The 12277-nt window shown below is 46.4% G+C and overlaps 1 protein-coding gene and 1 pseudogene across 1 annotated transcript in view; one reads left to right on the plus strand and one right to left on the minus strand.

Annotated features, from left to right (window-relative positions):
- Nucleotides 1–415, minus strand: part of Uck2 (uridine-cytidine kinase 2) — a 66697-nt gene extending 66282 nt beyond the window's left edge. Inside the window, exon 1 of the mRNA XM_004639870.1 lies at nucleotides 77–415. Coding sequence (XP_004639927.1) covers nucleotides 77–175 — 99 coding nt within the window. The 5' untranslated portion in view covers nucleotides 176–415. The remainder of the gene's footprint in view (nucleotides 1–76) is intronic.
- Nucleotides 416–3303: 2888 nt separating this feature from the next.
- LOC101576274 overlaps nucleotides 3304–12277 on the plus strand; it is a 24556-nt pseudogene continuing 15582 nt past the window's right edge.

The raw sequence follows: 12277 nt of genomic DNA on the forward strand, positions 1-12277 counted from the left end.
GCTGCCGCCAGGGACCTGGCCCGCGCCCGGGCCACATGCGCCGCCCCGGGCCGGCGGAAGCGCGGCGCCGCCGTACCTTGCCGCTGGCTGTGCCCCCGCTGACGCCGATGAGGAAGGGCTCGCCGCCGTTGGGCTGCTGGTGGTTCTGCAGGGTCTGCTCGCTGTCCCCGGCCATGGCTCGCGCCGCCCCTTCTCGCCGCCGAAGGCTCCGACGCGCGCTCCCCGCCCGCGCCCGCGCCCTCGCTCTCGCCCTCGCCGGGCTCCTCCTGCCGCTGGGCGCCACAGAGATCTAGGCCACCGCGGGGAGCCGGGGATGGGCTGGCTTTCCCGGAGCTGCCGCGAGCCTTCCTCTGCCCGCAGCGGCCGGCGGGTTTACATCCCAGGCCGAGGTCAGCGTGATGCCGCTGCTCCAATCCGCGCGGGGAGCGCGCTGCTATTCGCCGAGGCCGCGGCCTCCGCCCCGCCCGAGGTCTCCGAGAGAGGTGTGAGCCGCAGGCTGCCACCCCCACCCACGCCGGATCCGCGCTTTCCCGACGCCCACCGGAGGCCCGGCAGGACCCGGGCCGGGGGCTGAGTGTTTGGGTGTAGGGTGCTGCCACCTTATTTCAAAGAGAAGTTATGAAAGGGCTGGGGAGGGGGGCTAATAGATCAGATAATGGAGTGGATGCCCCACGTTTGAGGAACAAAATGAGAACAAGCTGGGAATTAAGATGAAAGGGACTTCATGAATTAATATCATTTACCATTTATTCAGGCTAAAAACTTCTGTTTTAAGAAAAATGACTTTTTTTTTTCCTCCTCCTCATTTGCCCAAAATAGTGTGCCAGCCGCTGGCTTTAGATATTTCCTGTGTTGGAAACCCCCAAGCGCCATTCTGCTTAGCAGGCCTGTCCTCCTGTGACTCCCTAGTGAAAGATGACTTCAGGGCTTTATTGGAAGCCTGTCTCCCTGGGAAATGAATGCTCTTCCTAGCTATGGGATCTCACGTCCGAAATACGGAGGTTCTTAAGGAGTTAGGTTTAGTGGGAACGTTAGAATAATGAATGCCACTTTGATCCATTGATACCTTTAATTGACCTAGTTGTTCAGAGATTGGCAATCTGTCACTTGTCTAGGAGGATAGTACCAGCTGGTGACTTGAGCCACATTTGTGTTCTCATTCATGTCCATAAACCAGTTACTTAATCTCCTGTGCCTTTATGTGCCATTCTGTTGAATGGGCATGATAAACGGCCCTTGTTTGTTTTCAGGCAGGGTCTCCTTACTCACTATGATCCCCCTGCCTCAGCCTTCCTAATGCTGGGATTACAGGCGTGTGCCAACATGCCCAGGTTAGTAATGGCCATTTTCAACAGAGATTTTTGGTGACGTTTAAATGATCATTATGTCCGGTCCTGATGGTGCAGGCCTATAATTCCAGCACTTGGGAGGCTGATGCAGGAGGATCACCGTGAATTCCTGGCCAGCCTGAGCTACATAATGAGTTCAAGAATTATGTGTATGCCTGGCAAGCGCAGGTCCTGATTTCAATCCCCGGTACCAAAAAAGAAAAAAAAAAAAGAAAAATTATGTGTAAAATTCTTAAGAGTAGTACTTGATACAGTCTAGGCCCCATTAGTGTTTAAGAGAAAAGGCCCCTGAGCTGGGTTTGGTGGCTCATTCCTGTAATCCCAGCATTCTAGGACGTTGAGGCAGGAGGACTGCAAACAACCTGGACAATTTAAGGATTTAGCTTCACTCTCTCAAAATAAAAAGAAAACAAAAAATAAAGGTCCCAGCCTCTGCTCCTCTGAACATGGGGTTGGTGTCTGACTTGCTGGAACTCTGCAGTCTAAGATAGACCTGAAGTTGTCAGCCTTTTCTTTCAATTATATTGTTGCCCTAAGTGGAGAATTACTTTGTTTTGGGGGGTTTTGTTTTTGTATTTTAGGGAAGGGTCTACAGGGTGTTTAGGGTCTCACTCACTACTAGATCAGACTTGTAGTGATCCTCCTGTTTACAGCCTCCCAAGGGCTGGGATTACAGGAAAGGGTCACCACACCCAGTGGCAATTGCCATCTCAGCACGCCCCAAGGGTGGGGCCGGCACTGCAGGCCCGGGGATCAAACCCTGGCCCCTGAGCCTGCTTGCAGGTGCATTAATCTGCTGAGCTATTTGGACGGCCCAAGAGAAATATCTGAAAAAAAAAAAAAAAAAAAACCACTATGGAAAATTAAGGGAGGGCTGGAGAGATGGCTCAGTGGTCTAAAGCACCTACTTGGAACAAGCTTAGCAAAGCACAGGGACCGGGGTTCGATCCCCCAGCACCACATGCCAGTCAGTCCCGCCCCCTGGTGGGCTGAGCTGGCCACACACACACACACACACAATAAATAAATGTAAAAAATAAATAAATTTAAAAAAAGAAAATTAAGGGAAGCCACTCATGGGGAGCTCTACTGGAGGTCAGCTCAACAAGCATGAGGGACTGAGAAGGCAACTGAGACTGGGCGTGGCGTCACGCGCCTGCAATCCCAGCCCTTGGGAGGCTGTAAACAGGTGGATCGCTATGAGTCTGATCTAGTAGTGACACCCTGAACACCCTGTCTCTAAAATAAAAAAATAAAAATAAAACAAGCATGATGGAGTGGGTGGGTTTCAGGAGGCCTTCCAGTTGGCCTCTTCGCCCATGTCTTTTCTCCAGAAAGGAAACCTAACGAACCGCAAAGATTTTCGCAGAAATGTTTACAGCCCAAAATAAGGCCTTTTAGAATTTGGAATTTGATGAGCCCATAGCTCAAGAATGGCACAGGGATATCAGGTAGCTGAGAAGAGAAGACAACACTGCCCTGGATCCCCCGGGAAGTTTTCCCAATCCTACCTTCCTTACTCCTATTGCTTTTTCCTTTTAATATTTTACAATACAAAATTTCAGAGTTGAAAAATCATGTAGTAAACACCTATGTTACATATCCAGACCCCCCCCCTTTTTAAAGACAGTGTCTCACTAAGTTGCCTAAGTTTTTGAGATAGTGTCTCACTCAGTGACCTAAAGCACTAATTTGGAACCATCCAACCCCAACCACCCAAAATGCTGGGATTATAGGCATGGCCCCCAAACCACACCCACCACTGTTTCAATTTATTTACTCTGAACATTTCTTGCTCTTTAAAGGAAATGACTATGTATCTAACCACCTGGAACAGTTTCTCATATATTCAGTAGTAGGGCTTCGGTAAGTATTGGTTGTATGAATGAAGAGACTCGGTATCTCACTTCAGTGCCCAAGGCCTACTCAGCATGCGCCCCCATGCTTCGCTATAATGGCCATTTTCAACAGAGATTTTTGGTGAGGTTTAAATGAATTGCTATGGCCTGTTGTGATGGTGCACGCCTATATCCCAGCACTTGAAAAGCTGAGGCAGGAGGATTGCTGTGAATTCCAGGCCAGCCTGGGCTACATAGTTCAAGGCCAAACTGAACTGCGTAGCAATCAGGAAGGCTTCAATGATTATTCAATGAATGAATGAATGAATGGACAAATGTATATAAAGAAACAAACATCATCTTCATCATTTTGAAAGGGAAGGTGGTGCTTCTTTGGTTATAGTTACATCTGAATGTTGTGTTTCCCTGCCTGCTATGGTGTAGCTGTTGCTCTCCCCTGCCCTGAAACTCACTGAAGTTTATTTGCCAATGTAACAGCACTGAGAAAAGTCTTGGGACCTTGAAGAGAGGAATGATTTGGTCACAGGGGCTCCACCCTTGCACGGAGCATGATGTAGTTTCCACAAGCCTGGGTTGGGTTCTGGAGTTAGATGGGTAGAGGGCAAATCGGCTTTCCCTGCCCGCCTGCTTGCTTCCTGCCTACTTTCCTGTGTATTTGTGTCTTCCACGTGTATGTGCACCTCACTCACCCTTGCTTTAGCCCACTCCCTCGTGCTGTCCGTGGCACTGCGCAGAAATGGGCCACGGCAGTCCTACTGTGGTAGTCTGTTCCTGGCGAGTTGTCTCATTAATTGAGCTAACTCTTTGCACCTCATTCCATATGAATAACATTCCACCAAAGTGCTCCAAAAAGGATCAAAGCTTCCTTAAGGAAGATAAGCTCTCTTTAGCAGAGGACAGCCAGTGCCCCGCCGGTCTCTTCCCTGTCCCCAGGGCTGCCTGGCTTCCACACAGAAGAGGTACTCAGGCTTGTTTGAATTATTAAGAGCACTCAGCACTAGTGACCTCAGCAAGGACTTTCAACCTCTGCTGTCTACAGGGCCAGGCGAGGCGAGCTGCCTGTGCTGGCCTCTGTGCTGTGTCATCCTCTCTGGGGAGCCAGGTCGCCAAATCCCTCAGCTGAAGATGATCAAATCACCGTTGAGCCTACTATAGCAATTTACACTGGAGATTCTGAATTAAGTGATCTCGGGCTGTCCTCCTCCCCCTCGCGCTGAGAGAAAAGAAGATGCAAATATTTTTAATAGAACCCAGCATGGCAACAGATTCAAGGAAATGACGTTGGCTTAGCATGTGTGATAGTTTGTTTTCCCTTAAACAGCTTTGGGTGTAATGAAGTCGGGGCTTGGTTCACATTTGGGATGAAGTCAGAATGAGTGCGCAGTTGCAGCTGGAGCCAGGAAACAATGAGAGACACTGCCGTGGACAGTCCTTTGTCTGCCTTCATTCTCCCTTTGAGGAGCCCTACTTCCAAACTAGGCAAGGAGCAGAACACTTCGCAGCCAACTGAGATATTCCAGCTCCGTATGCCTTGCTCAGGTCTCTGCTCCTCATCTCACCCCAAACCAGGACAGCTGCTCTCAGCTTCGGCTTCTGTCTGATGCCCTTGCTCTCTGCACTGCCTTTCCAACTACCTTCTGCCTCAGAGCCATCAGCAGTTGCTCCGACAGGTGGTGCGTGCTGCTCAGCGAACCTGTCCCCGCAATCCTGACGCTCTCCGCGCAGCCACATCCTGGGACGCTCGCAGTCTCCCCATGAGAGTGCAGCGTCAGACCAGCCGCAGTGGAGGCGGTTGGAAATGCGAACGCCTGGGCTCCACCCCAGCAGCTGCGAATCCCGGCCTCTGTGGGCGGGGCCGGAGCCCAGCGGCTGGGAGCTTTGCGGAGGATCCCAGCACCCAGCCAAGTTGAGAAATACTGACGGAGGGTAGAGAAATAAGCTTGGGGTAGAAAACCGAGGTCCCATCCTGGCTTTGTTACTAATTTTGTAACCTTCTGGGGGATACTTAATTTCTACAAACCTCCGGTTCTTGGACTGTTAAATGACAACCCACTGACAGTATTTTTGGGAAAAGGATGAATTGAGAGCTCATAGTAGCAGTTAGTGCGGCCCTTCCCTCCTGCTTCTGCCCTAGCTCTCCGCTTTAGCACAGAAATCCACTCTTGGGATGACAGATTCCAAAAAGAACATCTAATCTCCAAAGGCGTTTTCTAATAAAAAGGAAAAGATAATGCCAACCCTAAAGAAAAGATGAATGTTTGAAAAAATAAATATAAAGGTATTGATAAAAAATTATGGTGAATATTTATATTTAAATGAACCTATTACAGTAAAAGACACATTGCCAAGAATTATAGGATAACTATGTTTAAAGTGAGGGGAGATATTTTAAATATTTTAAAGAAGATTAAAGTAGCTATATATTTTACTATAATTTTTTTATTCTAAAAACCACCATTTTTTATCATTAACCTTTAAGGTGAACACAACTTTAGCATTACACAACATTTACATGTACCAAATATTATGAGGTACCCCACTAATGTGCACAATTCTTACATTTTAATGTTATCAATTTTTTTTTTTATTTTGGCACTGGAAATCAAACTCAGTGACACTGTATTACTGTGCTATGGCATCAGCCCTTTTTTATTTTTATTTTGTGGCAGGATCTTGCCCAAGTTCAGCAGAATGTTATTTCTTTTCTTTTTTATTTTAGGGAAGCGTCAACAGGGTGTTCAGGATCTCACTACTAGATCGGACTCTAGTGATCTGCCTGTTTACAGCCTCCCAAGAGATGCGATTACAGGCACGTGCAACCATGCCCAATCTCAGTTGCCATCGGCAGGCCTGGGGATCAAACACCCAGGCCTTGTACCTGCTTGTAGGTGCTGTAATCCGCTGAGCTATTTGGCCATCCCTAGCAGAATGTTGTGGCGCACAACAGTAATAACACGCCTTAAGAGGCTACGGCAGGAAGATTGTGAATTTGTGAGCAGCCTCCACTGCATAGCAAGACCCCTGCCTCAAGAAGAAAGAGAGAGAGAGAGAGAGAGAGAGAGAGAGAGAGAAAGAAAACGACAAAAGTTGCTCAGACTGGCTTGGAACTTGCTATCCTTCTGCCTCAAGCTTCTGCATAGCTGAGATTATGAATGTGTGCCACCATGTCCAGCAATAAATAAATTAATCAATTAATTGAAGAAAAGGGGGCCAAGGGTATAACTCAGTGGCACAAGCACCTTCCTGGTAAGGGCAATGTCCTGAGTTCAATGCCCCAGTACCAAAGAAAAGAAAAGGGGCCAGAGATGGTTCAGTAGAATAAGTGCTTCCCTGGCAAGCATAAGGGCCTGGAATCCCCAGTTCTGAAAAAAAAAAAAAAAAAATTGCCCAGGGACATGATTTTTTTTTTTTTTTTTCAGTACCTGGAATTGAACTCTGGACCCCGCACTTGCCAGGTAAGTGCTTATTCTACTGAGCTATCTCCCCAGCCCAGGAACATGATTATTAGTGTCCCAGAATTTCTGGGGGGGGGTGTGAGGGATGCATTCTAAAGCTGATTGGAGTGGTGATTGTATTATTTAAATTGGTGAATCGTATGGTCTATCAATTACCTATCCATAAATCTTTTCAAAAGTAGATGCCACCAAGCAGGCTCAAAGGGAAACAGATGTGTGGAAATTGGAACAGAAATAGAGAAAAGCACAAACAAATTAAACGTTATATAGGCTAAAGCCTGTATAACGTCTGTAGCCTATAGAACAAAAGCAAGAGTAAGTTGTCAATTTTGTTGACTACTCTCAAAAAAAAAAAAAAAAAAAAAATCACACAAGGGCTCTTAGGGCTGGGGAGCTAGCTCAACAGTTTAAGTGCCTGCCTGGCAAGCACAAGGTCCTGAGTTCAATCCCCATCACAAAAAAAGGGGGGCTCTTAAATTTTAGTTGATCCAACTTCTTAAGTCCTTTATCTTATGGACACATGAAAATTCACAAGACACTGACAATTTAACATGCAGAATTTTAGGGGATGGTATATGTTTGCTAGCTCATGGGTGTATGCCTGGAAAATGCCTTACCACTAAACTACATCTCCAGCCCCACAGTTTATAGCTTTATAATGATTTGCTGATTTTTATCTCTCCTTCTCAAGCCAGGCTGTTACTAGTGAAAGTCTAAGAAAACAGGCTGAGATAGGGGAGAGTTTCATTGTTTCACCCAAGAAGGAATCTGCACTCAGCAAGATCAAACCCAGCACCCCTCTTTTGTTTGTTCTATTCTATTTTTTAAATTTAATTTATTATTTGTTTATTTATTTATAGTACCAGGAATTGAACTCAGGACCTTGCGCTTGCCAGGCAAGCACTTATTCTACTGAGCTATCACCCTGGCCCCTGTTTGTTCTATTCTAAACCAGTGGTTCCCAACCTGCTTGGCCACACGGACCAGTTTCATGGGGAGGTTGGGCAGGTGGAGGTCCTGCTGAAAGTTCATGAAGGACATGTATCTTAGATCCCCAAGTGGACAGTTCACAGAAGGGTGCAGGTTGCTTCAAGAACTGATGCCTCTGCTGATTTGTTTTTATTTTTTATTTTTTATTTATTTATTTGTGTGTGTGTGTGTGTGTATGTGTGTGTGTGGCCAGCTCAGCCCACCAGGGGGTGGGGCTGGCTGGCATGTGGTGCTGGGGGATTGAACTGCGGTCCCTGTGCTTTGCTAAGCTTGTTCTAAGTAGGTGCTTTAGACCACTGAGCCATCCCACCAGCCCCGCCCCTGCTGATTTGATAGGAGGTGGAACTCAAGCAGTGATGGGAGCCAGGGGGAACAGCTGTGAATACAGATAAAGCTTCCTGCATCCAGTCATCACTCCTCCTAGGGCCAAGGAGATAGCTCAGTAGAATAAACACTTGCCTGGCAAGCACAAGGTCCTGAGTTCAATCCCTGGTACTGCAAAAATTAAATGCATAAAGAAGGTCATCACTCCTACTGCTGTGAGGGCTGGTTCCTTGCAGGCCATGGACTTGCATCTGTACATGGCCCAGGGGCTGAGGACTCCTATGATCTAACTATTCAACTTCATCCTTTTTGCTGCCCACAACACAGATATACACCTGACCCTTTGTGTCTTTTCCTATCCCCAGACTAAGATCCTTTTTATCTCACTTTTCTGTAGCGACGGCCTTCACCTCCCCCAGTTAGCTCAAGAGTCACTTCCTCTGCAAATAACCCACTCCACCTCCTCCTCCACGGGGGCTGATGACCCTACCATCATCACACCGAAGGGATACATTCCACTTAAGGATGCAGGTCTGGGGCCAGGGTAAGACAAGAGAAATGCCTAGGATCCAAGGTGCAGAGAGGAGCTCACTCTTGGTCGAGCAATTACAAGCACAGAGTGCACTGCACAACAGAGCAGCTCCTTAAATATCATGCGCTAGAGATCTCCCTGCCTCTGCCTACTCCCAATCCTGGTAACAGTTTAACAAAAGAAGCAGAAGATGCTACAGCTATGGTGTCAACCTCAGAGTGGGGTTACATTTAGACTGGTGGCTTGGCTTTAACCTGGGCACCTAAGGGTGACAGGATTGACTGTTTTTGAGGTGGTGGACATTGGTGTCTACTGATATGTGTTGGAGGCCAAATGAATTACTTCAATCAACAGATTAGTTTTTTCTCATCAGCCATGATATTTTGCTGAAAAGTTCTTGTGGAGTGTTTTTTGTCCGACTTGTTTTTCTCTTTTTTTTTTTTTTTTTTTTTTTTTTTTTTTTTTTGAGGCAAAGTCTTGCTACATAGTTCAGGCTGGTCTTCAACTAACTACATAGCCCAAATGGCCCTCAAATTCAGGACAATCCTCCTCCCTCAGCCTCCTGATTGCTGGTATCAGAGGATTTGCCTGCTTCTTTTGAGACAGAATCTTGTTGGAACCGGCCTCAAAATTGTGATCCTCCTGTCTCAGCCTCCTAAGTGCTGGGATTACAAGAGTGTACAACTACACTTTTCTGAAGCATTTCTGTTTAATTTTTTTCACTGTATTTGGTACAGGCTCTCACTACGCAAATCGGACTTGTGGTGATCCTCCTGTTTTCAGCCTCCCAAGCACTGGGATTACAGTTGTGTGCCAGCTCAGCCTGCCCTGGGGGCAGGGCCAGCACAGCATGCAGGACTGGGGATGGAACCCTGGTCCCTGCTCTTGCCAAAGCAGGCACTTAGTCTGCTGAGCTATCTTGCCTGTCCCAGTTTTCTTTTTCTTTTCTTTCTTTCTTTTTTTTTTTTTTTTTGAGATGAGAGTTGTTATGGCTTTCCATGTTCCCCACAGTCTCATGTGGTCATAGGCAGGGCTTTTCAGGGGTGGTTTGCTCTGGAGTGTGTGATGCTGGGATCTAGGGCGTATGATTACTGTCTGGCATAGTTCTGGGTAGGACTAAGGTTGCTGCACCCTGGGTTGAGCACTACCTGCTCTAAGGGTAAGAATATAATATAAAGGACAGAGGGCCGTGGCTTGCTGTCTACTTGCCACCTTGCTGCCTTCCACCTGCTGTGACCTGCTTCCCTTCACACTGCCCCTCTGCCAAGCCACCAGGCCTTGGAGCCATCTCTCTAGGAACTGCAACCGTTACAAACTGCAACAGTAAACTTTGCTTCCTCTAGCTTTGGGTATTTTGTCTCAGCAATGAGAACTGCATAGAGAGACCCTGTCTTAAAAGGACAAATAATTAAATGAATTTTTAAAATACGTAAATACCCAATGCAGTATCACTGTCTACAGTTATACAACCAAACCAGAACTTAACTCCTATTCAACAACATGGAGTGTGTGTGAGAGAGAGAGATATTGGGGATTGAACCCAGGGCCTTTGCACTGAGCTTCATCCATGGCCACTTTTTTTTTTTTTTTTTGTCTCTTTGACCAGGGTCTCCCTGTACAGTTCAGGCTGGCATTGAGCTCACTTTGTAACTCAGGCTGGTCTCAAACTTACAACGATCATCCCACCTCAGCCTCCCAAGTGCTGGGATTATGGATACACACCACCAAAAGTGAGCTTCACAACTTGGATAAAAAAGCTCACTTCGGGGAGATAGCTCAGTGATCTAATCACATGACTGGCAAGCAGAAGGACCCAGGTTCAATCTCTGGTAACACATAGCCTGCCACTATGCCACACCATGCCACCAAAGCCACACCCAGTTCAGTGCACCTGTAGATATGGGCAAGTGCTATGGTAAAGAAAGTGTATCCAGGCATGGTGGCACACTCCTGTAATCCTAGCACTTGAGAGGCTCAGGCAGGAGGATTGTTTCCAGATCAGACCAGCCTGGCTACAAAGTGAGCTCAAGGCCAGCCAGAACTACACATCGAGATCATGCCTCAAAAAAAAAAAAGAAAGAAAGAAAGAAAGAAAGAAAGAAAGAAAGAAAGAAAGAAAGAAAGAAAGAAAAGAGAGGGCCAGTCAAATGGCTCAGTGGATTAAAGTGCCTGCAAGTAGGCGCAGGGGTCAGGGGTTCAATCTCCGACCTGCCGTGCAGGTCCCGCCTCCCCAGGGTGCACTGAGATGGCAATTGAGACTGGGCATGGTGGCGCACACCTGTAATCCCAGTTACAGGTGTAAACAGGAGGATCACTATGAGTCTGATCTACTAGTGAGACCCCGAACATCCTGTAGACCATTCCCTAAAATAGAAAATAATAATAATAATAATAATAATAATAATAATAATAAAATACAAAGAAAAGAAAGAATGAAACCATTCTGTATTGCTTAATATGCTTTCTTTTCTTTCTTTTTTTTTTTTTTTTCCTTTTTTTTGTGGAACTGGGGATTGAACTCAGGTCCTTGTGCTTGCCAGGCAAGCTCCTATTCTACTGAGCTATCTCTCGGCCCCTTAATATGCTTTCTTGAACTAGCTTCAACAGTGTTTCACAAAATTTGCTCCTTAGAAAGATGGTTCTAGGAGGAAAAAGGTAGTGAGAAGAAATAATGGAAAAACCTGTGTACCTCCCTCTGTTTTCACTTTGACTTCTCAGAGAAAGCCACAGTGTATATTAGCATGTTAGATGCATTTACTTATTTATCATTTTGAAATATGTCTCACTGTGCAGTTCAGGCTGGTCTTGAGCTCACTGTGTAGTCCAGAATGGTTTCAAACTAGCAAGTATCCTCCTACCTCTGCCTCCCTAGAATATCCTAAAACATATTTGGAAGGAAAGATAGATGTTCGTTTAGACTTGTGTTTTAGCCCAGTTAATGGTAGCTACACACCTAGAATTCCAGTACGCTGGGAGGCTGAAGCAGAGGGCTACAAGATCAGGCTGAACAACCTAGCAATTTAGCAAGATCCTGCCTTAAAACCAAACAACAACAATAAAAAAAAAACATGGCTAGAGGCCAGGCATGGAGGTGCACGCCCATAATCCTACCACTGGGAGCCCGAGGCAGGAGGATCTCTGCAAGGTGGAAACCAGCCAGGGCTACACAGCAAGCTCAAGGCCAGCCTCAACTATATAGTGATACCCGCTCTCCAAAAGACAAAAAAAATGAGGGGCTGGGGAGATGGCTCAGTGGAATAAGCGCTTCCCTGGCAAACACAAGTGTCTTGAGTTCAATCCCTGGATCCACCAAAAAAAAAAAAAAAAAAAGACAAGTCTGCACACAAACACTGGCTGGGGATGTAGCTCAGCATAAAGGCCCTGGGTTCAAGTCTAAATACTGCAAGCAAAGATAACAATAAGTTTAAATAAATGAGCCAGTGCTCTACCAAAGCACAGAATCACTTTATCTAAAGTGGGATGGACACGCTCCCCCTCCTTTCCTGGGTTTCAGTCATAAGCAGTGCTTCTTCAAGTGTAGGGGAAGGGAGCAAACGAGCAGCTTGCAACTCGTCTCCAGGCCAGCTTCTGCCACTAGCTGCCTGCACTCGCAGGCTGCATGGCCTGAGACCTACATGTAAATAACAATTACGTTGGAACATTTGAAAATTTGCCACTTTTCCTCCTAAAAATTAGAAACATTCAAACATCTCTGTACATCATAAAAAATAAAATAAAATAAAATAAAATAAAATAAAATAAAATAAA

The sequence above is a fragment of the Octodon degus genome, unplaced genomic scaffold (genome assembly GCF_000260255.1).
Source record: "Octodon degus isolate 3935 unplaced genomic scaffold, OctDeg1.0 scaffold00116, whole genome shotgun sequence".
Taxonomy (NCBI): Eukaryota; Metazoa; Chordata; class Mammalia; order Rodentia; family Octodontidae; genus Octodon; species Octodon degus.